This window comes from Oreochromis aureus, linkage group 15, assembly GCF_013358895.1.
Source record: "Oreochromis aureus strain Israel breed Guangdong linkage group 15, ZZ_aureus, whole genome shotgun sequence".
Classification (NCBI taxonomy): Eukaryota; Metazoa; Chordata; class Actinopteri; order Cichliformes; family Cichlidae; genus Oreochromis; species Oreochromis aureus.
The window spans coordinates 12467674-12494874 of NC_052956.1; the positions used below are offsets into that span (position 1 = coordinate 12467674).

Consider the following 27201-nt stretch of genomic DNA (forward strand, 5'->3'; position numbering starts at 1 on the left):
AGTAGCAGTTGTTTCTTGAGCACATTTATGGCATCTATTGAGCCAAAAAAGCCTCAACCTTTAGATCAGTGGTGTCAAACATAAGGCTCAGGGGCCAGAATTGGGCCAGCTGGATGGCTTTGAAAGTGTAAAGGAGGGCACAGATTTTGGTGTTTTAATGATATATATATATTCGGCTCACTTTAGATCAAAGTGGGCTGTATGTTAGATGTTTCATACTTTTTTGAATAGACCAATTACTGACTTGTTTGCTCTGTCAGCTGGTCAGCAATATTGACATGCACATTTAAAATAATATGCTTATATTTTCTTTTATTGTATGTAATATTTAATAAGTGTAAGGTATGTACTCTACTTCCTTTTTAGGCCAGTTTGTTGTGCGCCAAGATAAGTTAGCTTCACCCTACATGCCCCTTCTGAACCTTGTAAATCCAGGATTGTCAACACACACGAATCAAAAAGCATCTGAATTTTAACTCCTCTTCTTTCTTCCAGGTGAAATCACAACATTATCAGGACAGTTTTAGGCAGCAGCCTGATGAGCGAATGGATGATATGACGGTGGACAGGAGTCAAAAGGTGAACTGTTTTAGTCTTCCCTATGTCAGCATGGGGTAGCCAGAATCCAGGCAGGACTGAGACGACAAACATTCCTCTAAGCCAGCGTAAATCATCCAATTAAGACAATCACAAAGCAAGGGCGGCCTTCTCTGTTTATGTCAGATGTTTGCCCCAAATGGCATAATGGTCTGATTGGATTAGGGGCCTCCTCGTGGGTGGAGATCGTTTAAAAACAAACAAACCCCAAACTTTAATTGAAAGTTGTATGGTGGGTGGACTTGCATCTTTTACTACCCACTCAAGCACATTTTAATGATTGCACACATGATGTGTGTACACGCACCCACATCGTGTGTATGTGTGTGTAGGTGTGCACGCTTAAATCTAATGAGATTATACATTTACCTCAGTGTTTTTGTAAGCTACTTGTTCCATGATACTGGCTGGATGGACACTTCGTACAAACAAACTGTGTTACATAACGGTCTTGGTTTAGATAATGTAGTCTGTAGTCAGAGTGGGCTTGTCCGGTATGGAGCCGTGCACTGTGATGACCTTATCCTTAAATGATAAGCCCTCTGCCGCCTCCTACAGGCTCATGTGAGGGAAGTGCAAACGAATATGGATAACACAGCTAAAGTTCCAACTGACTTTGAATTTACATGAAAATATAGCTGATATACAAGAAATATATTTATATTTTAATAACCAGAAATTAGATTTGCGCAAACTTACTGATCAAGTTGTTAGGTACAAATTTAAAGATCTATTCAAATTGTGCACAAATAAAACAAATATTATTGCAAGACAAAGTTAACTTTATTTTCTGTCCTATTTCATAGAAAGCTTACAAAAATGGCAGAAGTTCCTTAAAATAAAATATGTTAAGTATATTGAATAATAGCAAGCATATCCTAAATCAACATCAATGCTCAAATGGACAGCTTGAAAACATCTTACCCTTTTCACATCCACCCACCAGAGGGCAGTAACCAACTGCAGTGAAACACACTTCCCTCACTAAAGTGAGCACCCTTTGCATGTGGTTCACTCATTTTAGAGAGGTTTTCATATTATTTAAAACAAATAGTTCTCAATGGGGAGATAGCACATGTCACAAAAAACGACCAGACAGAAAAAAAGGACAACACACACACACACACACACACACACACACATACACACACACACACACACACACAGGTACTATGCTTTATTTTGGCTTGTTAAATATTGATTTCCCTGAAGAAGAAGAAGAAGAAGGAAAAAAAAAAGATGATTTTGGTTTCCCAAAACAGTCCAACAGGTCTTTTCTTCTTCTGTTAAACTGAATGCATCTCCTATGCAGTGTTAGTGCTTAGGGCTCTGTGCTGTGTGGAGGTAGATAATTATCATGACAGTTAGGAACAGGTGCTAAGTTTCACTGTGGTTCCTTCTGCGACTGCGGTCTCCCTCCAGCCAGTATGCCTCCGTCTGCATCTCCATCAGTCTAGAGATTGTCCTCTGGAAGGCAAAGATCTCCTCCTCGGCTGTGAAGAGGGTAAGCCGCTCTGCTGCCTCCTGAATAGACGAGTCGACACCAGAGTTGGCAACTTGTATACTCAAAAGAGAAATGTTTATGCAGCAGGGGAGAAAGATGAGTGTAGAGTCATCTATTTAATCTCCAGTCTGTACATCTGTGTGTAAATATGTGAAAGTGAATACTGCATTTCTGTAAACAGGATCTCAACTTCAATAGCAGCAACAAGCCAGTTTGTTATTAAACTAAAAAAAGAAAATAATATAGTGATATCCGATTCAACAGGATAAATAACAGAGATGTGACCTTACCTCGCTGAGGCCCAGGTCATCCAGGAGCTGTCGGTCCCTCTCATCATCTCCTCCAGTGTGGACAAAGAGCCGGTCCAAAGGAGCATCTGCCAGCAGCACCACCCTCACCTTGGACAAGGGGCCAAGAAAGAGCGATATGACAATTCCTTCTATAACATTAAGGGCTAAGTGTCTGTTTACTGGTAGCTTACTCATACATTAATTCCTTGTCTTGAATTAATAAATTTAAATTTTATTGTGGGACGTGTTATTGTCTCATTGATATGACAAAAGTGCTCTCATTCACAATCCCAAGGTTTCTTCCTGTTAAAAGGGAGTTTTTCCTTCCCACTGTCACAAAGTGCTTGCTCATAGGGGGTCGACTTATTGTTGGGGTTTTCTCTGTGTTACTTTAGGGTCTTTAGCTTACAATTTAAAGCGCCTTTAGGTGATTGTTGTTGTGACTTGGTGCTATATAACTAAAATTAAATTGAATATAATATGGGGTTAAAAGGTAACAAATCAGTGAGTATGAAGTTACCTGTTATGAGGCTGGCACAGTGTTGAGGAGTTTAGCCCTTTTAGTAAATACTTTTTTCAGTGCTGAATGGAGCATTTTGCAAAAAAATCCAATCAAACAAATGAAAAACCCCTAAAAAAACTCACAAAGGACTTGGAAAAATTCAACTAAGGTAAACTTATTGGAATAAACAAAGTGTGATAGTAGCCCCACTGGAGCCTGACTGATATATTTATTGTCCAAAATAATCCTAATGATGATGTTGGCCTATCACAGGTACCTGTATTGGTGTATATATTTCCATTACCAGATCATTAGCTGGGCTTTAATCACTTTCACTGTACCAAAAGATGATGTGGCACCAAAAGTTGGTAAAATAAAAGTTTCCTACCTGTAGCCAGCAAACAAAAAAGACTCTTACATCTAAAAAAAACAAAATACCAACACGCTTCTCTGTGTGTCTGGGTAGGACTCCAGCTGCTGATTCCATTCATTGCCCTGGACTGCGAGCAAAGGAAAGGCAAGAATCGGCCTGAAGCAAGAGAGCCCACTGACTGTGGCTTACAGAAGTCTGCCTGAACAGCATAAAAGTGACAGGTACTTGGATGTGTAAGTCCATTAGCAAGACTGTCAGGAAAGTGTAATGCAGATTCAGTTCAGCTACGAAGGAGTTCCAAATTTCTGATCCAAGGCCAACAAAGAGACTGAAAAGAGATGTTTGTGGATGATTAAGAATAATACAAAGCACCTCTGATGGTTCACATGGAAACTGGATGACATGGAAACCCACTGTGGAAAATGCCACAAGCAAGACTCACCTTTCATCACAGGGCAACAGGCTAAACCTGAAACCTCCATCAAGCAGCACCAATGCTAACATCCAACACAACCTGTCAGGGTGCAAGACTGCAGTGACCCAAGGGAGCATATACATGGAGGCATGACTAGCTCCACGGTTGACACCTCGTTCAATTTATCAAGCCAGGAGAGTGACGTAGCAACATGACATCACAAGGCTTCCCAAAACCTCTTTCTCCAGGAAAGGACTGGGGCAGTAGGGTTGCTCTTGATATACAGCTTCAGTAGCATTCATATATCACCAAAGATCACCACAACATATTCATATTTATCCAGAGCTCTGGACAGATTCTGCCAAGGCTGCCTTTCAGTGTTCAGGATGCTCATAAGCATCCCACGATAAAACATCCAAAGCTTCAGAGAGTCAGGCTGGACCACTGTCAAAGGTGGAGTATGATGGCCTTTAGCAGCATGTCACCAACACAGCTGTCTAGAGATGTAGGTGCACCCAGGTGGAGAAAACTCTGTGGTAACTCTAATGCTCTTCCTCCTTCTCATTTAATGGTTTTATTTAATTTTTACTACTTTCTACATTGTAGATACATACTGAAGATGTCAAATACATGAAACAAGATATATGGAATTATGTAGCAAAGAAAAGAATGATAAATAACTTTAAACTAAATATGTTTTATATTTTAGATTCCTCAGACTAGCCACCCTTTATTTGTTGACAGTGCTACAAAACCCTTGGTCTTCTCTCAGTGAGCTTCATGATGTAGTCACCTGAAATGGTTTTCACTTCACAGGTGTACCTTATCAGGGTTCATTTGTGGAATTTCATGCCTTCTTAATGGGGTTTGGACCATCAGTTTTGTTGTGCAGAAGTCAGGTTGGTACACAGCTGACAACCCTATTTGACAACCGTTAGAATTCATATTATGGCAAGAACCAATCACCTAAATAAAGAGAAATGACAGTCCATCATTACTTTAAGAAGTGAAGGTAAGTCAGTCCAAAAATTGCTAAAACTCTGAATGTGCAGTCGCACAAACCATCAATCGCTACGATGAAACTGGCTCACACGAGGAGGAGGAGGGGAGGAGGAGGAGGAGGAGGAGGAGGAGGAGGAGGAGGAGGACCCCCCCCCCTCCTCCTCCCAAGAGTCACCTCTGATGCTGAAGATGAATTCATCCGAGTCACCAGCCTCAGAAATCGCAAGTTAGCAGCACCTCTGATTAGAGCCTAGAGGAGACTGTGTCCATCAGGCCTTTATGGTCAAATAGCTGCTAAGAAACTACTAAGGAAAAGCAATCAGCAGAAGAGATTTGTTTGGGCCATGAAACACAAGGAATGGACATTAGACCAGTGGAAATCTGGGCCCGTATCCCTAAAGAATCTTTGTGCAAAAAGTGGCTCCTAGCGGCCAAATTCTAAGAAAATTCTCAGAGTCGTGACGTTTTCTTAGAATTTCCCCTAAAAGTGACACGACAATCCCAGTTAATATAAAAGCTATTCCTCAAGATTCCTAGCGCTTAAAAGGGCTCCTAAGGCGAGATCTGCTAAGAGCAGGGAAGAGGACTTTTAGTGGCTTAAGAGTTCCCCTAAGCAGCTGCACAAAATGGCCAACAGAAGAGGCAGGAGAGATACCTTTATGTTCGTTCACTAACTGGGCCAGCAACAAACCTTGCTCCTCAGTCCAGTTTGGCTTGCGAGTCCTTTTTTTCTCCATTTTCTGTGTTTGTAGGATATTTGTTAACAAGCCTTTACAAATAGACCAGCCAGCAATCACAGACATTGATAAAAGCTGAGCCGTGTTACCCTCGTTAAGACCACACTGGGACTTGTAACGTTGTGATTTCTACTTCATTAGGGACAGCCCCTTGAGATAGGCCATCTTGTTTTCAATGGGGTCCATATGGGAGTGAAAGTACAAAATAGGCCAGCTAGGATATTGATATGAGCAAATAAGACACGAATCATTATTTGAACAGGGTGTAATGAGTTTAAGTTTTCACATATTTTAGATTCTAATGTTAGGCTATAACCCCTACAGCTTACTATTCATTTTCCAGATATTTTCTTGAATGTGAAATATTATTTACAATTACAGTCAGCATAAGATTAGAGTGTATAATTATGTTTATTGATTTGAGGGTACATCCTTTGCTCATTCTCACCAAAAGCTCATTTCCATCAAACTTGTAGGATCAACCAATCACGGCTTTTGAAATGATGACTCATACCTAGCAACGGGGTCAACCACACCTCCTCACTAAGATAGGATTTTCCATCCATTCCTTGCTCAGAGTTCACTGAAAATGTTCTGGAATCACTTCTAAGCTAAAACTCCTGGCAAGGAATTTTTAGGTTAAGTTAGGAGCTCTCTGAGAGGATTCTCAGAATCTTTAGGGATACGGGCCCTGGTCTGATGAGTCCAAATTTGAGATCTTTGGTTCCATCCGCCGTGTCTTTGTGCGATGCAGAAAAGGTGAACGGATGGTCTCTACATGAATGTTCCCAACGTGAAGTATGGAGGAGGAGGTGTGATGGTGTGGGGGTGCTTTGCTGGTGACACTGTTGGTGATTTATTCAATATTGAAGACACACCGAACCAGCATGGCTACCACAGCATCCTGCAGCGACATGCCATCCCATCGGGTTTGCGTTTAGTTGGACCATCATTTATTTTTAAACAGGCTAATGACCCCAAACACACCTCCAGGCTGTGTAAGGGCTATTTGACCAAGAAGAAGAGTGATGGAGTGCTGTGCAAGATGGCCTCCACAGTCACCTGACCTAAACCCAATCGAGATTGTTTGGGATGAGATGGAGCGCAGAGTGAAGGCAAAAGGACCAACAAGTGCTCAGCATCTCTGGGAACTCCCTCAAGACTGTTGGAAAACCATTTCAGGTGACGACCAAATGAAGCTCATTGAGAAAATGCCAAGAGTGTGCAAAGCTGTAATGAAAGAAGAATCTAAAATATAAAACATGTTCTGAGTTATTTCAGACTTTTTTGTTGACTACATAATTCCATATGTGTTCATTCATAGTTTTGATGCCTTCAGTGAGAATCTACAATGTAAATAGTCATGAAAATAAGGAAAAACCATTAAATGAGAAGGTGTGTCCAAACTTTTTTAGTGTATATATATCTTGTTGGAAGCCAAGAGTCGACTATTTTATATTACACACTCTTGGTTTTGAACTGAGATGTCCAACACATCCAGCACTTTTATGGATGTAATGTAGGAAGATTTCTAAGCAGTTGTAAATAAAGGCAGAAAAGCTGCATTAGAAATCCTTCGGTAAGACACGAGTGTAATAGAATCCATGCCTTTCATTCTTTTTTTTTTTTGTTTTCACCTTTTTGTCATAGAAGTTGTCTATGAGGGTGGTAAAGCGTCTGGCCTGATCCTTCATCGACAGCGTCAGCACGGGAACGCGGCGGATGAACACTGTGTCGAAGAGCCGCGCCATCTCCAAGTAATCGCTGGCACCCAAAGCCTGGAGAACAACAGAGCGTGTGAGATACTGAAACAAAGTCAGACCCGAGCTTCAAACAGACAGCACACCACAAAAGAACACAGCAAAGATTTCAGCTTTGCACATGTGCACAGCTGCTCCATAAACGGGTGCGGGCACTGTGAATTTCTGCACTCTGCACACATGGCCTGAAAAAATGACAACTGTGAAGTGAGGGCACCTTGTGCAAAAAGGTTCTCGCTGTTGTAATTTTCGTCCTCGTCCTTGGTTCTTTGCCATTCAGGCTGATTGCTCTTAAAATTAATGAGGACTCGCCAACATATGCCAGAGGAAGCCTTGAAGCTCACATGCCTTCTAAAACTCGCTGCTGTCCATCAGGGTTGAGACTTTGCACACACTACACACTTCCTTTTTGAGGCGCAGTGGGCACAACTAATCATAAAAATGTCAATAGACTTTCTTTTTGACATTGAGCAGAAAATACCTCATCCAGTTCAAAGGCCCGGACAATAAACAGAGCATAGAGGTAATACAGGGACAAGAGAAGTGCTTCGAATTTGAGCAGTTTTGATTAGTAATGAGTGGATTTTGTGTGTCTCGGTAGTAAAAAAAAAAAGAACAAGAAGAAGGATGTGGTTTGACTTTGGTCAGAGGTCACAGGCTGTTTTAAATGCCATCAAGCAGTTCTAATCTGTTCTTTATCTATACGAGTAACTGTTGTGTTAAAGCTAAAAACCAAGAAAAGCTTACCTTAAAACACTCCTTGTTTTACTCTTTAAGTTTTATGTAGCCAAAAGATGTTAAGTGTAGTTATGTATCAGCCTATTTTGCTGCATAATAATGACAAATTAATTGATTGTAACAATACTCACTCTGCCACACAGCTCATCAAAGGTACAGTCAGCCACGGTTCCGCAGGTCTTTTCTAGAGTCACATCTCTGCCCAGCACTGAGAGCACCCGGGGACCTGTAACTATGGAAACGCCCACACACACAATGTACAATGGCTACAGTATATACATGTAGTTAGGTTAAAAGGTAGTATATTTATGAAGTTTGCTTTACTACACATTCATGAATTTTGATCTTTTAACCTCTAATATAAGACAAAACAAAAGAAAACATAACGAAAAAATATTGTTTACTATTAAAAAACTATTTACTATACAATTAAATCCTAAAATTTCACAGCGTTAAAAAAACAACCCTTAAGGCCCAGTAATTTTAAAAATCTAAGTTCAAGTCTAGAGTTTGTTTTTAATTTAGAATTGTGCAGCTTTTGTTTTTTCCTGTTGAATTATAACATATAAAAAAATTACACGAAAAGCATCAAAAATGGCCCAAAAAATGTATAATTGTACTATCTGTGTAGTTTAACCCTGATAAATGTTATTTTTAAGTGCCATAGACTAAAAAGACTATTCTTGTAACAGAACTATTTAAAGTAGGCGAGTGAGCCGTCTCGTGGGCTTGGGTGACATGAATATTAGCAGTTAAAAAAAACCTTCAGAAGATGCACTAGATAATCCTGTATGACTGAAAAATCATGGTCTTCAAAGTCCCCAGCTGTTTTGGGAATTTAAAAAGACAACAACATTAAAATAAAAAAATTAAAATCTATTTTTGAGCCTTAAATACTAAGAAAGGATAAATGTGAGACAAATTAAGGTAGACATTGATGATTTGTCTAATTGTTGTCAACACTGTTGATTTTGGTATTTTCTTTTATCTTTCATATATATAAATATTACAAAATGTGTAATTTTGATGTGTCCTTGTGTCACAGAACAAAAGTAAAAAATAATCAATCTTTCTAAAATGTATTGTCTTCCTTAAATGCCCTTACCACTCTTTTGTCTTAATGAGAGCTCTTCAAACAGTGCATCCAAGAAGGCCTCTGCACCAGGCTCCCCTGTGCTGCACAACACACATGCACCAGCGCGCGCACACACAGGCAACGAAACAGAAAGGAAATAATAGGATATGAAATTAATAATGCTGAAGTGGCCACATCAAACGGTGGCAGCAAGGAGAGCAGGGGAGAGGGGTACTTAGCTTTTCACTCCATCGGTAAAAAACAGGATGTTAGGCTCTAAACACAAGCATTAGCCTGTGAATACACGTCGAAATGAGATTGTGAAGTGTGTGTGTCCGTGTCTGCGTGTGTGCTTGTGTTTTAACTCCAGGTAAAAGGGTGTGATGTACTCTATTTACATACAGTGAAAAGACGAAAGCACTTGTTTGCCTGCGTGCGCGAGTTCCTAACAGCGCATATGTAACAAGGAAAATAGAAAACTAGCTTTTAAAGCTCTGCCCTTTTCTCATATTCTATTGATTCCTCTTTTTATTCTTTTCATGGATCTCTCAAGGTAATGCAGGTCTTTATAAACCTCCCAGCCTGCGTCTCCCTCATTTATTCATCTGTTTGCCTTTTCTTTCTGCCCAAACTACATGATGTGCACAAGCATTTCCTGTGTTTGTGTGCGTGTGTGTGTGTTTAATGCAGTTTAATGTGAACTCAACCCAGCCTCCGCACAAACTCTGGGCTGAGGCGGACTATAAAGAGGGAAGCAGAGAGGTAGCGTGCTTGTGTGTGCGTGTTTGTGTGTCTTACAGGTAGTAAAGTTTCCCTGCTGCAGCCTCGCCAAGCTTCCTGTAGTCAATCCCTGTGTCTAAGCAGACGGTGTGGCAGTATTCCTGTTGACACACACACACACACACACACACACACACACACACACACACACACACACACACACACACACACACACACACACACACACACACACACACAGCATACAGTAGGACAAACGTTTAAATTCCAGCATCCACAATAATCAAATTAACCTACTTTCATTTAAAATGTGAAGTGTTGTATAGTTTAAAGAAAAATCTGTTTGCTGTCTATTGAGGATAACATTTGCCCATGAGCTTGGTGTTATTTGTGCTCTTTTCGCCCCATAATATTATGTAAATTACTAATTTAGAGACAACTTTTAGCATCAGCTTCGTTGAGCCCGTGCGCATTTACAGCAGCAGGACATCCTGTGTGACTGACAACAAAATAAAATACAGTTTCCGTGTTTGTCACAAGGAGATTTTAATCTTTCTGGACAACACTGACAGTCTAAGATGTGTCAGGCTTTATCTAACAAACCTAATCGATTATTCTTGTCCTTTTATTTGATAAAAAGATAAGGAAAATTAAAGAAATATCAGAACTTGGTACATTTTTCATTTAGCTCTGATTTTCATATTGGTGGTTGCTGATAGAAATGCTAAAACATATTGCACTTCTTTAGGTTTAAATCATTGTGACAGTTTGATTTGTCTTGATGATGCATTGTTAATATGGCAACCCTGTAAAGTGGACAATCAGAGCTTTGTGTCTTCACTTCTTTTACACTAAAATGGATACAGAACAACCCTAAAAAGTATTAAATTAAATAACGAGGCATCACAGAAGGCAGCCGGCATCTTATCTCCTATCCTCCGACAGCTTTGGGATTTTGTGTCAGCTGTTCTCGGTTTGCCGAGCCGATCCATTGTTCTGCAGCTATTCAAGTGCGTTACAGCAGGGGTGAACCTGCGATGCAGGGTTCAAACTTTTCCACATAGAGTAAAACGTCAACAGGATTCATGTCAGGGAGTACAGCACAAACTATAATCATCATCTCCACTATTCTATCAAAGAAAAGAGAGGAACTGCATATCATCCCATCCAAGCCATCATCGGCTGACTGAGTATTCAGCGACAGCTCCAGTAAATTATGAAATCAGTGAATTTCTGCCACTGGCCTCCTTAAGCTGCAGGATAATTAGTAATCATCACAAAGCAAGGGGACGGAAATACTCTATTCTTCTCTGCTGTCAACTTTTTATCTCCGTGTCCGCTCACACAAACGGGGTTCCCACTCTGAGCCAATTGGCTGAATCAGGCTTAATAACAACCTGACAAACTCGCCCTCCCCCACGCACAAAAGGGAGGTGTCATTTCATCAACCTACTGTGACCCCACCAACGGGTAAATAGTCCCTCCAGAAAAGAAAAAAAAAAGAAGGAAAAAAAAACTTGTCACTATTGCCGCCACATCATTAGTATCTCAGTTTGTCTTTTCTCCTGCCATCTTCAACTCCCTCCCTTTATGAACCTCGTCTCTAACGTACCTACGGTAAAGGCGGCTGTTGCGTTTCTTGACGGAGGAGCGAGGTGCAAATACGAGAGGGGAAAAGAAGGAGGAATGGAAACACAATCAGTGATGATGATTCCATTGGTTATTTATAATCAGATGAGGCTGAGGCCTCGCGGGTCATTACTTGATTATCCATCTTGAGGGGATTGTCAAGTTCTCACTCCTCTAAGATTTTTATCCGCCTACACATTGTGGTTTTGCAGCCTCCCCGCACCCCGACGCCGCCACCGACATCCTCCTCTCGCGAATGTAGTCAGTCTACTTTGCAACTTTTAATCTCGTCTTAAACAGTCCCTTCAGTTTAATCGGGGAATGGCGACGTACAAATAGTGGAGTAACAGCTTTTTTCCCCCTTTCGTCAGGTGGAAGGATAGAAGAGGTGGTCATTTATTTTAAGGAAAAATTATAAAAATGCTGCAAGTTGAGAAAATATTTAGGTTGTAACAAATTTGTTGGTCACAAGTTTGCAGTCTGTTTTTTTTATTTAGTAATTTTATAGGCTCAAAATTGGATTAATTTATCCATTTGCAATACTTTTAAGTTTTTCTAATGGAATTTTGTAGTATTTTCTGAATGATTACCTCTTTAAATTTTGTCTTGTTAATTAAATTAAAAGAAACTCCAATCTGCATTTTTTTGTTATTTTAATCATTATTAAGACACGTGACAGATTAAACCATAAAAAGAAAAGAAGTGCAGCCCCAAGGTTTATTACCATCAGGCAACAATATTAGCTTTTTAAACTAGTGGTGTAAAAACCTGGCAAACGTGTCGCCGATTCACAGAAAAGCAGCAAATTAAGAGTTCCCCTGCTCGCACGGATGCATTCACCGGCTCAGACACAAGAGAGAGATGACAGACATGAGAATCAGAGACTCTTTAGAAGAAAGTCATCCAAACACATGTAGCTCCAATCATGTCATTGTCCGAGCTGTCCACTGCTCTCACTGGACAGCCGTTTAGCATAAAAACAGAGTGGCTTTTTTTTTTTTTTTTTTTACCCCCCTGCTCCCTCCACTCCCCTCTGTGCCCGCTCCCTCCATGACATATCTTTCTCTATCCTTTACTCCTCAAAAAGTTGCTTTTGAGTTTTTCAAAGAGCGCGGTGCCATTGAGCTGCAACAAAAGCCAAGGATAGCTGACTATTGGGCCCTGATGAGGTCCACTCCCTCATTACCCAGCAGCAGAAAACATTTGATGCTTTTTTTTTCTCTTTTTTTTTTTTTTGTTTGGCCTGGAGAATTGACCAGGCCTCAAAGAAATGCAGGGTGGGAAGGCTGAAAAAGAGACGGGGGTTGGAGGGGGGTGAGGGGAGGAGGGGAAAGGTTGTCGTTCATTCATCCGTGTGTGTCTTACAGCCTTGTGTGGAGGGACAGAAAAAAAAAGTGGGAGGTGGCAGGGACAGAGGGGTCGAGAGAGAGGGAGAGAGATGTGGAGGGGGGGCTTAAAACAGTGCCTTTATGCTGGCAAGTTCTGGACGACTCTTCTGACATCAAAGTGTTTTCACTAACTGGGGAGCTGCTTAGTGTGTGTGCGTGCACGCATGTGAGCCGGCTGGGGGTGTATCTGGTGATTTTATTCATTCTTGGGCCGTCTGGGGGGGTACGTGACAATGTGAACACCCTAATTACACCTAATGATCTATTCCCTTAAAGTGTGACTGCCTTGGGCCGGCGATGGATTGTTCTGCAGGGTCGTTCTCACAACCTTCTCCTGCCTCGGCTGCTCCTCTTGGGGAAACATCGTTTGAGTTGGAGGCCCCATCTTTTGTGATCCAGGACCCTACCGGACCCCCCGCTCTCAACCCCTCGAGTTTCGTTGGCCCAGGACCGAACCAAAACGGTAACTCGGGGAGGGTTGTGCTACCTGCACCTGGCCAACAGAGGCTCCATTTGTTGATGTGACAGACGCGAGCAAAACATGGGCTCCACACAGTTTATTACAAACCTTACATTTTACAAAAATTGCTCTCTGATCATCTTGTATAGTATAAACCTGCAAGACCTTTACAAGAAGATTTCAACAATTTAGCATTGCAGTCTTTTAAACCTGCAGGACTTTATGTGCACAATTAAAAAAGAAACAGCACAATTAAATAAGAGACTTCATCTTTTTTGTTCTGCGCACTATGAAAACCTGTCCGTACTACCCACAGTCCATCTGAGATTTTGTACCGCTGACTTTGTAAAACTTTTTTTTACATATAAGTTAATTCTCCCCAGCACCTCGGTCTCGAGTTAGATTGTGTTCTGCCTTAGTCTGCTGCCTATAAAGACACTGATTAGTGAATAACTGTAATTATCTGGTGTATTAAAATGGATGCAAATAATTCAAATCTGACATTCAAGAGGGTATTGATGTCACTAATATACATAAAGTTAGTGTCAGAATATAATTTCTGTTAGGACCACTGTAGCCAAAAATTGTTGTTTCCATGTGCGGTCACTTATATTTGGTGGTACTGTTCTGTTCTGGGACCTCCTCCTGTGGGCTTTGAAAGCAGCAAGAAGACAACAGAGCAGGCATCAGTAGATAAAGATGTCACAGTGATTCAGATGGCCAATAGAATGGAGGAGGTAGGGTGAACATGGTTTGCAAAGTGGCTTGCACATGTGACTTTAGTAAGTTTAGTCAGCTTGCCAGATGATGTGGGCTCCCACTGAGATCAGCTGATCTACTGGGAGCGAAGCTTGACTTCATGTCACTTCTGGGGTTGCTTGACCTCTACTGTTTTCCCTGATTTCCTGGTTGTCTCTGCTGTGACTAGCAAAGGCAAAAACGCTTCCCATGAAAGTCGAATTAAAAGACATTTCTATATTTGTACATGCTTACTATTACACACCTGACATCTGAACACTCTGATAGAAAACAGGAAAACATCATTTGCCCAAATGGAACCAAGGTAACTGCAATAATTAAAATTTAGGTAACAATTAGGATCCTGGTTTGATTCTTTGTGCTTAAAAGAAATCGATTTGTCCTATCACCCCTTGTTCAGGTTTCAGAACAGACAGAGAGAGACACTGATATGAAAGAAGTGAGCTTTGCCCTCGAAGCATGCTGCCATTAAATGTTTTAAAAGACAATGACTGTCATCAAATATCAAAATCTATTTGATTTGAACTCTTCCAGCTCTTCACACACGGTCCTTCTTACCAAGGTCTTCAGTGGAGGACCACGTCCCTCTCATTCTTCAGTTTTCCCCTTTCTCTCTTTGTCATTCTGTTTTGATTTATATATTTCATTTTCTCTCATCACCAACTGCTCAGCACAGAGCCAGTATTGACAGTGACACAAAAAAAAGAGATGGAAAGTGGATCAAAAGAAGGGTTAAAGACAGATAGAAACTCAGAGATACTCAAAGTTGCCTCAGGGTTGTTGTCATGTTTTTCTCCCCTCGGCAGCTTTGTGCGCAACTGCAATCGAACAAGTGGAGGGAAAATAAAGTCACTATTCTGCTACCAAAATACAGAGACCTGACCTTGGGTGAGTAAAGCCAGCGAGCAGAACAGGATAGTGATAGAATAAAGAGTGGGGATAGAAGGGTGGAGAGAGAGGATGGGCAATGAAAAGTGGAGTGGAGAGCGAGGACAGTTTGCGAGAGAGAGAAAGAGTGTCTTCGTTACAATACTGGCAGCATCCATTAAAAAAAAAAAGAAAAAACCCCAAACCCTGTATTTCACAAAACTACGAGCTTTGCAGCGGCTGCAAAGAAAAAGAAGCCGGAACAACTGAATAGACTCACAAATGGAGTCTACAGAGATGCTACAAAGGACGAGAAATTACAAACGACTGTGTGGATGAAAAATAGCAAACAAACTAAATGATGAACAATAAAAAAATAAACAGCGTCTTCTGGATTAAATGAAGTTGTACGTAGCCCATGCGTTGCAAGTCATTAAATCATTTTTTGAATATAAAACTGGATGATTGTGGAGGATCGGGAGCCGCAGAAGGAAAGGTGACCCAACTAATCAGAAGTCAACAGTTAGATAAAGACGTCATCCCAGGCGGACAAAAGTGGCGGATTAACCCTTACCACTCCGGCTCAGGTGATGAGGGGAAGAGGTCAGAGGCTATTTTTATATGTTAACACCCTCTTTTCTCTCCTGCACTCTCCATAGAAACACACGCTGGCACGCACATGCGGAGGCGATCCTCGTAGAGTCAGGGGAACCTGCACCGCTGCTCCCTGCGAGCATTCATTCAATCTATTAAGGGTCAGCTAGTTAGCAAGCTTTAACTTTACAGGACAGATCACTATAGAGAATCCATAGCACCCCACCTAAAAAATACCCCCAAAGCCTCCAACCAGATGGCCTCACAAAGGAAAACATGGTATCCTGAAAGAGAGGAGCCAGTACGGGGCAGAGAGGGACAGCAGGCATTCAGGACCTTGATGAGGGTGGATTAGAGAGGGCAAGGGTGCTGCTGCTGCTGGGTTAGCGGGTGGGGTGCAGGGTGATTTCAAGACTCTATGCAACTTTTAGTGGGTTTGACTTCAAATGTGTGTGTGTTTAATGTTACAGTGGTTTGATGACTCTGGTCAGGTTAGATTGCCTGTATTTTGCACATATATTCACTTTAACGTTTGTAATGCAACAGATTATTTATTATATCAGAGCTAAACTGGAGTTTTACGGTTAAAAATACTGTGATACCTGAATATATTCAGAGGCAATGCCATGTTAAGTCATTTTATAAACAACCAAGCCTAAATTAGTATGAGTGACTATGTTCTATATCATGTATTGTATCTCTTTAACAAAATCCCCATCATAGTATGAACAAAAATGAATGCATTTGTTTTCAAAAATAAACCAAAACTCAATAATAAGGCGTTTACTATTGTATGTGTATAATCCTGTGTAAAAGTTCCTATTAAAAGCAAATGAGGCATGACAAATAATAATGAGAATTTAACAACAATTTCATTCAAAAAGCCACAAAATTCAAGTAGCAGTATGAGTGGCGTTTTTCAGCGCACTCACAAGAGAGCATTTATCTACTACTTCATACCAGGAGTGTGCCTGAGCCAGACCTTAGCCGAGCACTGCTTATGTGACTGTGTGTGTGTAAAAAATGTCTGTATTCAAACTAAAGGTCATAATATATAACAATATGTTCTATAGGGAATCCCTAATAAAGTCAGCGTGGTCAACCTGGGGCATTAAGGAAACTCTTAGTTTTGGTAAATTAGAACTTATTATTAATTACTGGCTGTCCTACATAACAAAACAATGGCATCACTGTGATTATATGAAGCTGGAAAGTTGCACACGTCATGCTTACAGGACTTCATATTATTCAATTATGATCAATGATCATCATAATATGATCATTATCAATACATTACATTTAGTGTCAGAGGAGTGGTTCTCAGTTTTAAATTTGTAATAACGCAAACCTGCTTACTTTCAGTTCCTATCTTGCCCAAAAATTGCAGCAGTGCCAACGCTTGCCTTTACTATTCAGACAAAATACCAATAAAAGGCGCAAGAATGCTGCCCTCCTCTGTTGCAAAATGCATGACAACAAATTAATATGCAATTATTTATGATCACGATCACTCCAAACACATCAATGATCATCTGGGATGCAGGCAGGATAATGGTGCTACCTGCTTAAATTGCAAAGTAGATTTTTCGCTAGAAATGCTAACCATCACATCGCTCCTCTTCTCCGCTCCACACCCCGCCCACCACCCCCCTCTACTTTTGAAATGCAAGCAGTCTGGGTCAGTCACAGCTAGTCCACCCATCTCCCACTCTCCCATTCACATTACCTGTACCCACTCACACTCTTTTCCATCTCTCTCCGCCTTTCTCTCTGTGTGAGTCTTTCAGTGTGCCCTGGTATGATCAAAGACAGCTTTGTGACACTGTGTGAAGCATCCATGAAGCAGAAAACATCAAACCACTAAGAGCAACTTGCAAAAAGACGGACACAGAGGCATACATGCAAGTGTGTGTCCGTGTATGTGTGTGTGCGCGCGAGATAAACAACTGAATAAATTAGAAAGACAAGAGAGAGGGATGACTTTGTCTCTACCTTCAGCACATCGATGAAAGGTAGGAAGGTGTTCCTCTGAAGTCCGTTTTTGTACAGATCTGAAAGAGGAAGGGAGGGCCTGTATTAGAGCTGCTGTTTAGCCTTCTAATAATGTCATCCCCCCGCCACAGATTGGCAGATAAAGTGGCTATTGATGAACTGAAGGATGGGTGGGGAGGCACGACAAAAGGACTGGGACCAGGGGAGAAAAATGGATTTCTCTACCGGCAGCGGCAGCAACATAAAATTCATTACATTCCCAAACAATGGTGGCCAGAGAAAGGACTGTCGCCTTTTCAGCACGGACAATGTCCACAGCAGCTCGCTGAATAGAGGTTTCAATTAGCTCGGCTGGAACAAATTACATCTGAAGTAGCATCCCTGATAGACAGATAAAACAGATAGGGATTCACACACAAACAGGGACAAAGACACACACACAGCGAGGCTCAAGCTCTCTCCAGCTGCGAATGCAAACAAGTGGCCGTTGTTGATGTTTGGACTTAAGCTTACTACAGTAGGACCTGACACAAAAATAACCTTTGCTTAATAACTTCTATACTGTAATGGACTGTTCCCTATGAGACTGGAATATACCAACGGTTTAAGGAAGAGAGTTCAGTGTTTTGGGACGTAATTTTCTTTCCTTTATTGGTGCAAATACTAAGTCTGTGTAGTGAGTATGATTGCTGCTATACCGATGAGAAACTACATAATGTTTAATAAAAAATAATGAAAAAAGAAGGCACACCCTATTTCAACTCTAATATTTTACATGTTAAGATATATTTGAAAAATTATCTAGTGCTTGTAGAATTTCCTAAAATGAGGTAAATACAACCAGATGCAAACACCAACTCATGATGTATTACACATGTGATTATTTACTTAACAAAAACTAACCCACGATGCAGAAGCGGTGTGTGAAAAACTGAACATTCACTGCAGTAATTGTGTTAGTAATTGTTAAGTTTTTTGGGGGCATTTGTTTATGTACAGCTCTCTTAAGGTCCAACCAAAGCATTTAAATCAGGTTGAGATGTGGACTTTGACTGGGCCTTTGCAACACATTGTTTTTTTTCTTTTTTCAGCTAATCTGTTTTAGATTTGCTGCTGTGCTTGAGATCATTTCTTGTTACAGAAACACATTTCTCACATGTGACTCTAAAATACTTTGGGATACAGAAGAGTTCATGACTGCACGGCTCCCAGATCGCGTGGCTGCAAAACACCCTTCACCTGCCGTGCATGAGGTGTTTGTGCTGATATGTTGTGTTTGGATTTCATAAAATGTGCTGTGCATTATGGTCAACCATTTCCACTATGGTCAAGTCTCTCCAAAGGACTTTTTCTAGAAGTCTTGTGGTTTGTTTAGGTGCAACTCTGCAAACATAAGCTGTGCTGCCATGTTCTTTTCTTCTGGTAACCCTTCCAAACAAGTCATACTAACGTTACATAACGTTTTTCTGTGAATAATCTTCCTCAGTCTAAAATAATAAACTTCAAATTGTTTTTAAATGGCCTTATAATTCTTCCCACAGTAAAGGGAAGCAACAGCAATTGCTTTAAGATCACTGCTGATATTTTTCCTCCTGCACTGTATTAACAAACACCTGAATGCTCCATACTAGCAAACTGCCAAAACTCTGGCAAATGCTCACTTTGGCAGATGCTCACACTTACTGATGATCAGTTAATCAACTACATTTGATTAGTACAACCTGGCCACTAGTTACCCTCTTAATTCCTATAGAAACAGTACAGATGTTCTTAATTTTTCACACACACCTTCTGAAGTTTGGCTTGGCTTTTAAAAATAAATAATGACATTGTAATTAAATGTATTCACCCAATTTAAAGGCCTGTGTAAGGTAGATTATTTTTTGTACAAGCCTTTTGTAAACATGTTTATTGCTGGTGTAAATTTCTACATTTTTACCTGGGACTGACAAAGCACCAGCCTCCAGAGCTGAAAAATGGAGCTAAAGTGGAAGTACTAGTAACTGGAGTTTTCTCATGTCCAAAAGTGAGTGAATTACAGTCCAATACAAAAAAACATTTATAGCCTCAACTCAGAGGAGGTCAACTTTAGGAGGTAGGGGTTTTGACACTTTTGATAAGGCCCAACACAGGAATCTGTAGTCACTCAGCATAGACTGACTACTACTAGACCCCATCTCTGCTAATTGGGGTCACTCTACTAAATCTCTGTTCTGTGCATTTTGGAGCATTTTAATATAACTATCTGAAAAAATATAAATCATTCTACAATTCTATGAAGTGTTTCATTAGTCTGTTGCTCAGCACTAACCTTAACAAACCAACAAACACACAGAAACTTAACATGACTACGGCCAAAATGCTAACACTGAGGCTTCAAAATGTGGAATCTAGAACCATTAGTCCATTTTTGTAATCTTCCTCTTCTTTCGATCTCCATAGCGGATCACCTGCCTCCAGCTCACCCTATTCTTAGAATCATATGCCCGCCTTCACTAAATTCATGAAACTTGTCTGGGGTCTTCCTTTTTTCCTCCTGTCCTTTTGTCCTCCTGCAGCTCCATATTTAATGCCCTTTGTCCAATACATTTAATATCCCTTCTCTGCACATGTCCAAACCATCTCACCTCTTTAACATTTCAAATCTGCCACCTCCAGCTCCATCTGCTGTCTTTTTGTCAGCACCAGCGTCTCCAGGGTATACATCATAACAGGTCTTACTAACATCTTGTAAACTTTTCCTTTCACTCCTGATTCTATCCTTCTGTCACAAATCACCCTTGACATCTGATCCACACTGTCTGAACTCTCCTGTTCACCTCTTCTGTGCACTCTCTGTCACTTTGGATGGTTGATCCCAGGTATTTAAATTAATTTACCTTCCCTACTTTTACTCTTTCACTTTTAGACCTGTCTGCGTGCATTTTTTGCATGCAATTTTACATGGAATTGTTAAGTTTCTCAGGTAATGAGGGCTGGAAGACAGAAGACAATGACAGAGTACAAGTGTAAAGTATATGGTAATAGTTGATTTGTTTTTCTGGTCTTCTATTGCTAGCTTTGTACTCACTATAAGCATAACATAATAAGAGGCACTGAGTTGCATTTGTTGCTACTTCAAGTCTAGTGAGTTAAGCTACTGCTAAGCTAGCATATGTAGACTCAACAGCGTCAGCCCAGTCAACACAGAACAGGAAACAAAGTAGTGTGTCAGCAGGTGACAAGGCCAGAGCGGCACTGCTAATGAGTGAGGAGACATGTGCCACTGCACACTTTACTGGAACTGGATTAATACATAATTCAATACAGCCTAATAATTAAAAACATTTGCGATCAGTGGAATTAAATGGGCTAATGTAAACTGCATGCTATCAACTATAATGCCCCCCAATCTAAAAAAAAAAGACACCATTTATCCCTCCATCCCTCTTCAGCTGCATTAAACCCCCATCAAACAACAAAACACTGAACGTTCTAGCACAAATCTATCTCTGAATTCCCCCTCCAAGCATGTCTAGGGCTTTTTGATACTAGCATCTCCACATCAATAAACACAGAAAATGCATGCCTTTCATGTCTAGTTGTCTCCTATGGCTTTTAGAGTTCCATTAACCATGTAATTAATACCAAGTAGCCTCTCTATCAAGTTTGCCTGGTTTGGGGCTTTGTTCTTAATAGCTAGTAAATATCAGAGACGCACATCTTTGTCCATGAGAGCCACCTTGTTGCCATCCACTCCGTACCCACTCAAGGCTTTGAGACATCGACATTACATGTACCCAGAGACGATGAAGACCTTAGATAGCACATCATGCATTTATCTCCACGTTGATCACTTGCTAATTCCTTCTCCATCCTTGCTCTGCGGGCAGTAAATGCAACATCAAAGCCTGTTAAAAGATGGCGTCATGTCTAGGCGGGAGAGGTGAGGTGTTTCTTTTGGTCAATTGCTGTGAACAGGACGCAGCTGGTTCAATTCTTGCAGGAGAAAAGTATTTTGAAGACAATTGTGGTCAAAATAAAGTAATCTATGGTTGTAAGTACACTCACTGGCAACTTTAGGTACACCTATTCAACCTTTTGTTAATACAGATATCCAATTACTCAATCACAGGGAAGAAACTCAGGAAAAACTCAGGCGTATAGAGGCATATAGAGTCAAGTCGACCTGCTGAAGTTCAAACATTAGATGCATTAGAAAGGGAAAGGAAAGTGATTTTGAGTTTCGTATGGTGTTTGGTCTGAATATTTCAGGAACTGCTGATTTTCTGATGGTTTGCCTGCACAGAGTGAAACAGAGGAAATATCTAGTGAGCACCATTTCTGCAGTTCAAAATGTCTTGTCAATGTTGGAGATCAGAGAAGAGCGGAACTAATAGCAAAACTTGTTGTTGTAACCAAGTTATGCAGAAGAGCTTCTCTGAATGTACATCATATGAAACCTTGAAGTAGGAAGGGTATACAGGAAACTGAAGCTTGAATTTGCACCGACTCACCAAAATTGGTCCGAGTCTCAATTTCTGCTGCAACATTTCAACAGTAAACAAGATGAAGTGGCTCCATCCGGTGCTTTATCAATAGTTTAGGCTGCTGCTGGTGATGTAATGGTGTGGGGGGATATTTACTTTGTATCAGCTCAGCATCACTTTACTTCTACAGCCTCTCTGAATCTTCTTGCTGATCACGTCCATCTCTTTATGAACGCAGTGTATCATCTTCTCATGGCTGATTCCAGCAGGTTAATGTGCCATATAACAAACCGCAGATCATCTCAAACTGTTTTCTTGGACAATAAATTGAGGTTATTGTATTCAAATGGCCTCCACAGTCATCAGATCTCAATCCAATAAAGCACCAATAGAGTTGCATCACAGATATACAGCTGATAAATCTGCATCAACTGCATGACGCAATCATGTTAACGTGGTGAATCTGTGCCACAAAGAATTAAAACAGCTCTGAAAGGAAAAGGGTGTTCAACCCATTGCTAGAGTGGTTTACCTAATGAAATATCAGTTGAGTGTATATTAGCTTTTCACTGGCACTCTCAGATTATTAATGGAGCTAAATTTCCCCAAATGAACAGTTTTCAGACTCATGAAGATGATAAAGCTTGAAACTACATGTTTGGAAGCTGCAATAAAAGACATCAAATTTCTTCTATTTTGAGATTTCATTATTATCTCTCATTTCAATATCTATATTACTGACAATTTGTAGTCATAACCATTTATCTTGGTGTTGACAGTGTTTTCTGCTGAGACGCTAAAATTACAGCTGACTCTCTTGGTTTCAAACTCATTGCTTTAAATAAAATTTTAAGAAAAGAAGTAGAATGGGAAGACATGCACAAGATATATTATTATTGCTACAGACTACAACAATATAATTAATAAGGAATAGCTAAAATGTGCATTAAATGTTTGCTGGTCATACCATCAGGGGGTCTGTTGGAGGTAGCCACCACCACCACTCCAGTTTTAAACAGCGTCTCAAACAGCTGCTTCAGGATCATGGCGTCGGCGATGTCCGCCACCTGATTGAAGAGAGCCAGAGAAGTCGAGGAGCATCTCATATTATTCCTTTCTTGCCACACCTGTGTGTGTGCACGAGTGTGTTTGAGGTCACAACATGCCATCAACACTCCATGTTGATCAGTGTCATTCAGGTGTGCTCATTCAGTCCTTTTTATGTGGTCATTGCCAACCGAACTTGCGTGTATACACATGGATGCAAACACACAGCTCAGGCACTTAAATTTGCTGCAAATGGTCAAGAACTGGCCTTCCGTTGAGTGGAATAGCTGAGGCGAGGAAAAAGACCTGAGCTAATCAACGAAGCCGAAAAACAAGAGGAATGAAAGAATAATAAAAACAAAGCAATGCGAGGCAGGACTGGGGTCATGACGGCAGACAAAGCTTCTATCAAAGCATGTCCACATAAAGGCATATTAAAGTGTGCATGTGTGTTGTATGTACTAGACACAAGGCTATACGGTGTTACAATACATAAATCCAATTCAACTGTCTGCTGCCTTTTTCATCTACATCATTTCCATGAGTCCACAATGAACAAAGGTCGATGACAACACTGAAGCAAGGACGTTTATGAGTCGCTAGCTGTTAAATGAAGAGCTCTGACCTTTCTATTACAAATCCAGTGCTCTCACTTTTGTTCTTATTCTCTCGTCTGTGTCTCTCTCTCTCAAACCTATGTTGTTCTTTTGAACACCTATAAAGGGAGAAATGTTACCCTGTGATTGGCGGTTGTCAAAGCGACATTTCTTTAACGTGATGATCGACGATGAAAGTTGGGCACAAAGGATTTCCAACCTCTCTGGTAACTTAAAGTTGTCGATCTCATGTCAACTGTCATTTATATCCTGTTAAATAAAAATGTTTCCTGCCAAGAAGATGTAAAAATGGACAAACAGAAATCCATTGTGAGAAAAATATTGGTCTGAAATCGGCATAAAAATTGATAGAGATTTACCGCCTCACGGTAATGCCAAATTCTTGACCCTTTAAGTACTTTTCTTATTTAAAAATCCTAAAAGAAAATGTCTTGAATAAAAGAAAGACTTTGCAGTCATGCATCTGTCCCGCCCTCTCCTCTTATTCCCTCTTACCTACTTTCCTGTATATAACAGGCACTTCTGATGGCCATACCCACAGCATATGCCTCCTTTCAGACTCTGGAGAGTCTTCTGCTTTTTGCATATTAGCCCCACTGCCCTTGCCAATACTTGATTAACATTTGTGTTAAAGCCTTGATTTTGCTAAGGAGAGGTGGCTAAGGGCATCAAATTAGCGTGTGTGTGTGTGACTGTGTGTTCGTGTAATGAGAATCAACAGAAAGCCAAGGCTCAGTGTCTCTCTGAAGGGGCCCCCACTTCCTGCGACCACAGGATTTTATTTTCATTTCAAAAGAATCATTTAAAAATGACCTTTTATACAACATGGATTTGTTTATTCATGTGCCCTCCACACGGGCATAGTATGAGGGGCAATATTGATTGCTGAATGACTAGGGGAAGAGGGAAAGAGAATGGGTACCCACAGGATGAGAAAGGTGGAGGGGGACTGATGTAGCACTTGTGGAGCACAAAAAATAATGGTGCAATCTCTGTCAGCCATTGCCGATATTTAAATGAGCATCCAATTACTCAAGCGGCTGTCAGTTTACAGCGAGGCACACGGGTGCCAAATTAAACCTCTTTTGATGTTACACCTCTTTATGTACACAACCTATGAGCAATTTCACAGAGGCTGCACAGTGACTGAGGCCCTGAGACAATGATGCTCGAGCGTTTTCTTCTCACTCTTCCACGTTCTTTCTCACTCTCTACCCATCTTTCCATCTTGGACCTCTCAATGGCGAGTATTCATTAGGGGAGCCGGGTAGGGGTCGCAAAAGGAAGGAGGGGAGGAGAGCTGGCGGGGGGGGGCTACAAATTACTGATAATGGCACGGCGCTAATGAAGAGAATGGAAAAATGTCATTAGCATTTAAGAGGATAAGATCCATCTGACCCGCCGCCGCCAGTCGCTTTCTAGCTCCACTCACTTAAGGAAGCAGGAGAGTGCGACTGATACCCAGAGCTTCATTTGCATGGCTGAGTGGTGGAGGATGCTGATTGGTATAGACCCTCGCACCCCCCCCCCCCACCCCAAACCCCCAACTCTCCCAACCTCGCAACCTCTTATTTATGCATCACAAACAACGCGCACATGTCTACTTGTTTCCCCCGCCATTCACCGGTAGCAACAGTCGACAAGCGAAAACAGCAAAGCTGGCGACAGCAAACAAAACAAATCAATGAGAATGCACAAACAGCGCCGCGGTTTAAAATGTGAAAGACGGCCAGATGAAAGGAGCGGCTCTTGATCCACGCAGATGCACGGGGAGTGATTAGAGGGAGCAACTGCACCTTCTGTGACCTCTGACCTGCTGGCATTAACTGTAATGATATCAGTAAAAGGAGCAACATTGTGCTGCTAACAGATGTGTTTGGCTGGCTATTGATGAACGCAGAAACACGTGTTTTTCTTCACTGCAGTGAATGACTAACAATCTCACAGAGAGTAGACAGCCTCAGTAGTGGTTCTCACCTCTAATGGTGAGAACTTTGTGCATCTCTAATGACTCAAGGGGGTCCTTTAGTTGTGTACAGTGTGGCTGTAATGGTTTGAGAGCAAACTATTGTGAGACTAAACAATGTACCTTTATCTGTCCTAGTAAACTATAACTAAACTCCACGTTAAAGAGAGAAAATATAACTGGAAGTCATTTTGCAATTGTGCTATATTTAAAAAAGGCCACTAGGTGTCCCCAGTCCTGTTTTTTATTCAGATTAGAAGCACACAGTTGTCTTAACAGGAGACGCACTCAACTCTGAACTCAAAATACACAGAGTGCAACATTGAACAAGTTTTTTCTAGTTCCTTGAAAGAAAAAGCAACTGCTGCCAACTGCAGGAAATAAACAGCAGTTTATCGCTTTGTTTTATTCTTTAAAGATTTTAAGATGTCTGATTTGTGAGTTTCTGCTGACCCCAGCATTCAGTTGGGTTGTTGTACAATAAATCAACACTTTGGTAAAAGACAACTAGTCAGATTCACTCTAAACAATGTGAAATATTATGGAATAAAACTTGAAAACTCCCAGTTATCTCTTTTCTCTTTGTGACCTCTTTTAAAACTAGGAAAAAGCACACAGATATTATTTATGAAACAAAATAATCCCCAGCCTGACTTGACAGACACGTATCCCTGTTTATATTAATAGCACATGTAAACAATAGCATGCCAAAAATATATAAAGTTTAACTAGCACTATATTTATCAGTGAATATATAAAGCACATGGCTTTCAATTAATGTGTGAAAGACCCCCAGTTCGACACCAGGAGGAGGCACAAATCCCTGGCGAAGCATCCAGGATAAAAATATATCCCCATCAGACATACTGAGCCATCTGCTGTGGTGATCGTTGGCGAATAAGAGAGCAGCTTTAGCCAGTACATAAGTGCAGTTGTTACAATATCAAAACACGTAACAGTATTTAAAATTCTCATTGTGTAATGTTCTGCTTTACAACAGTGCCTGTGACATGGTTGCTCACCTGAAACTCGTCAAAACACAAGAGGCAGGTCTCACTGCTGATTTCCATGGCAACCGGTGATATGGGGTCATAGGTGAACATTTTCCCTAACCTCCGTTTTGGCAGGCTTTGTTTCCTCCGATGGATCCCTTTAAAGCAGCACACAAACGTCAGGCACATCTTAAAGCACACCTGCGTCGGCAACCCAAACCCACTGACAGTGCTGAATAAAGCAGTAATTTCACCTGTGTGCATAATGGTAGACAATTAGCAGGACGGCGTCAGGACAAACAGAGGGATAAATATAGGATCTCCGGTGCACGGGGAGTCGGAAAACTTCTACAAAGTCATGCTAGGTAAACATTGGGCTGTTAGAGCTGACGAATGGGAGGATGCTACTAACTTTTGTGGATGTCCAACATGAAGCCGTTGAAGTGGACTCGCTTTTTGCGACTGTTCTTCACATGGGAGTAAAACAGATCCATAAGCATGGTCTTCCCTGTGCCTGAAAAGGTGGGAAAACCAAATCAAAGTGATTATGATAACCACAGAGATGTTAATTTGTATAATAATAGGAGCTTTTTCTGTATCCAAGCTCACCAACATCTCCATATATATAGAAGCCTTTGGGTGGTGGTCCTGGTGGTGGTGGAAGGGGTTTCTCCTTTGGGACAAAATATT

At 41.0% G+C, this 27201-nt stretch overlaps 1 protein-coding gene across 1 annotated transcript in view; it reads right to left on the reverse strand.

Annotated features, from left to right (window-relative positions):
- Positions 1-1637: 1637 nt before the first annotated feature.
- The window catches only part of afg1lb (AFG1 like ATPase b), a 32401-nt gene continuing 6837 nt past the window's right edge, over positions 1638-27201 (reverse strand). Inside the window, exons 3-13 of the mRNA XM_031727716.2 lie at positions 27121-27184; positions 26924-27025; positions 26542-26669; positions 22857-22956; positions 17421-17479; positions 9792-9874; positions 9024-9094; positions 8050-8150; positions 7058-7198; positions 2392-2499; positions 1638-2121 (exon numbers count right to left, since the gene is read on the reverse strand). Of these exons, the coding sequence (XP_031583576.1) occupies positions 1975-2121; positions 2392-2499; positions 7058-7198; positions 8050-8150; positions 9024-9094; positions 9792-9874; positions 17421-17479; positions 22857-22956; positions 26542-26669; positions 26924-27025; positions 27121-27184 (1104 nt within the window). The 3' untranslated portion in view covers positions 1638-1974. The remainder of the gene's footprint in view (positions 2122-2391; positions 2500-7057; positions 7199-8049; positions 8151-9023; positions 9095-9791; positions 9875-17420; positions 17480-22856; positions 22957-26541; positions 26670-26923; positions 27026-27120; positions 27185-27201) is intronic.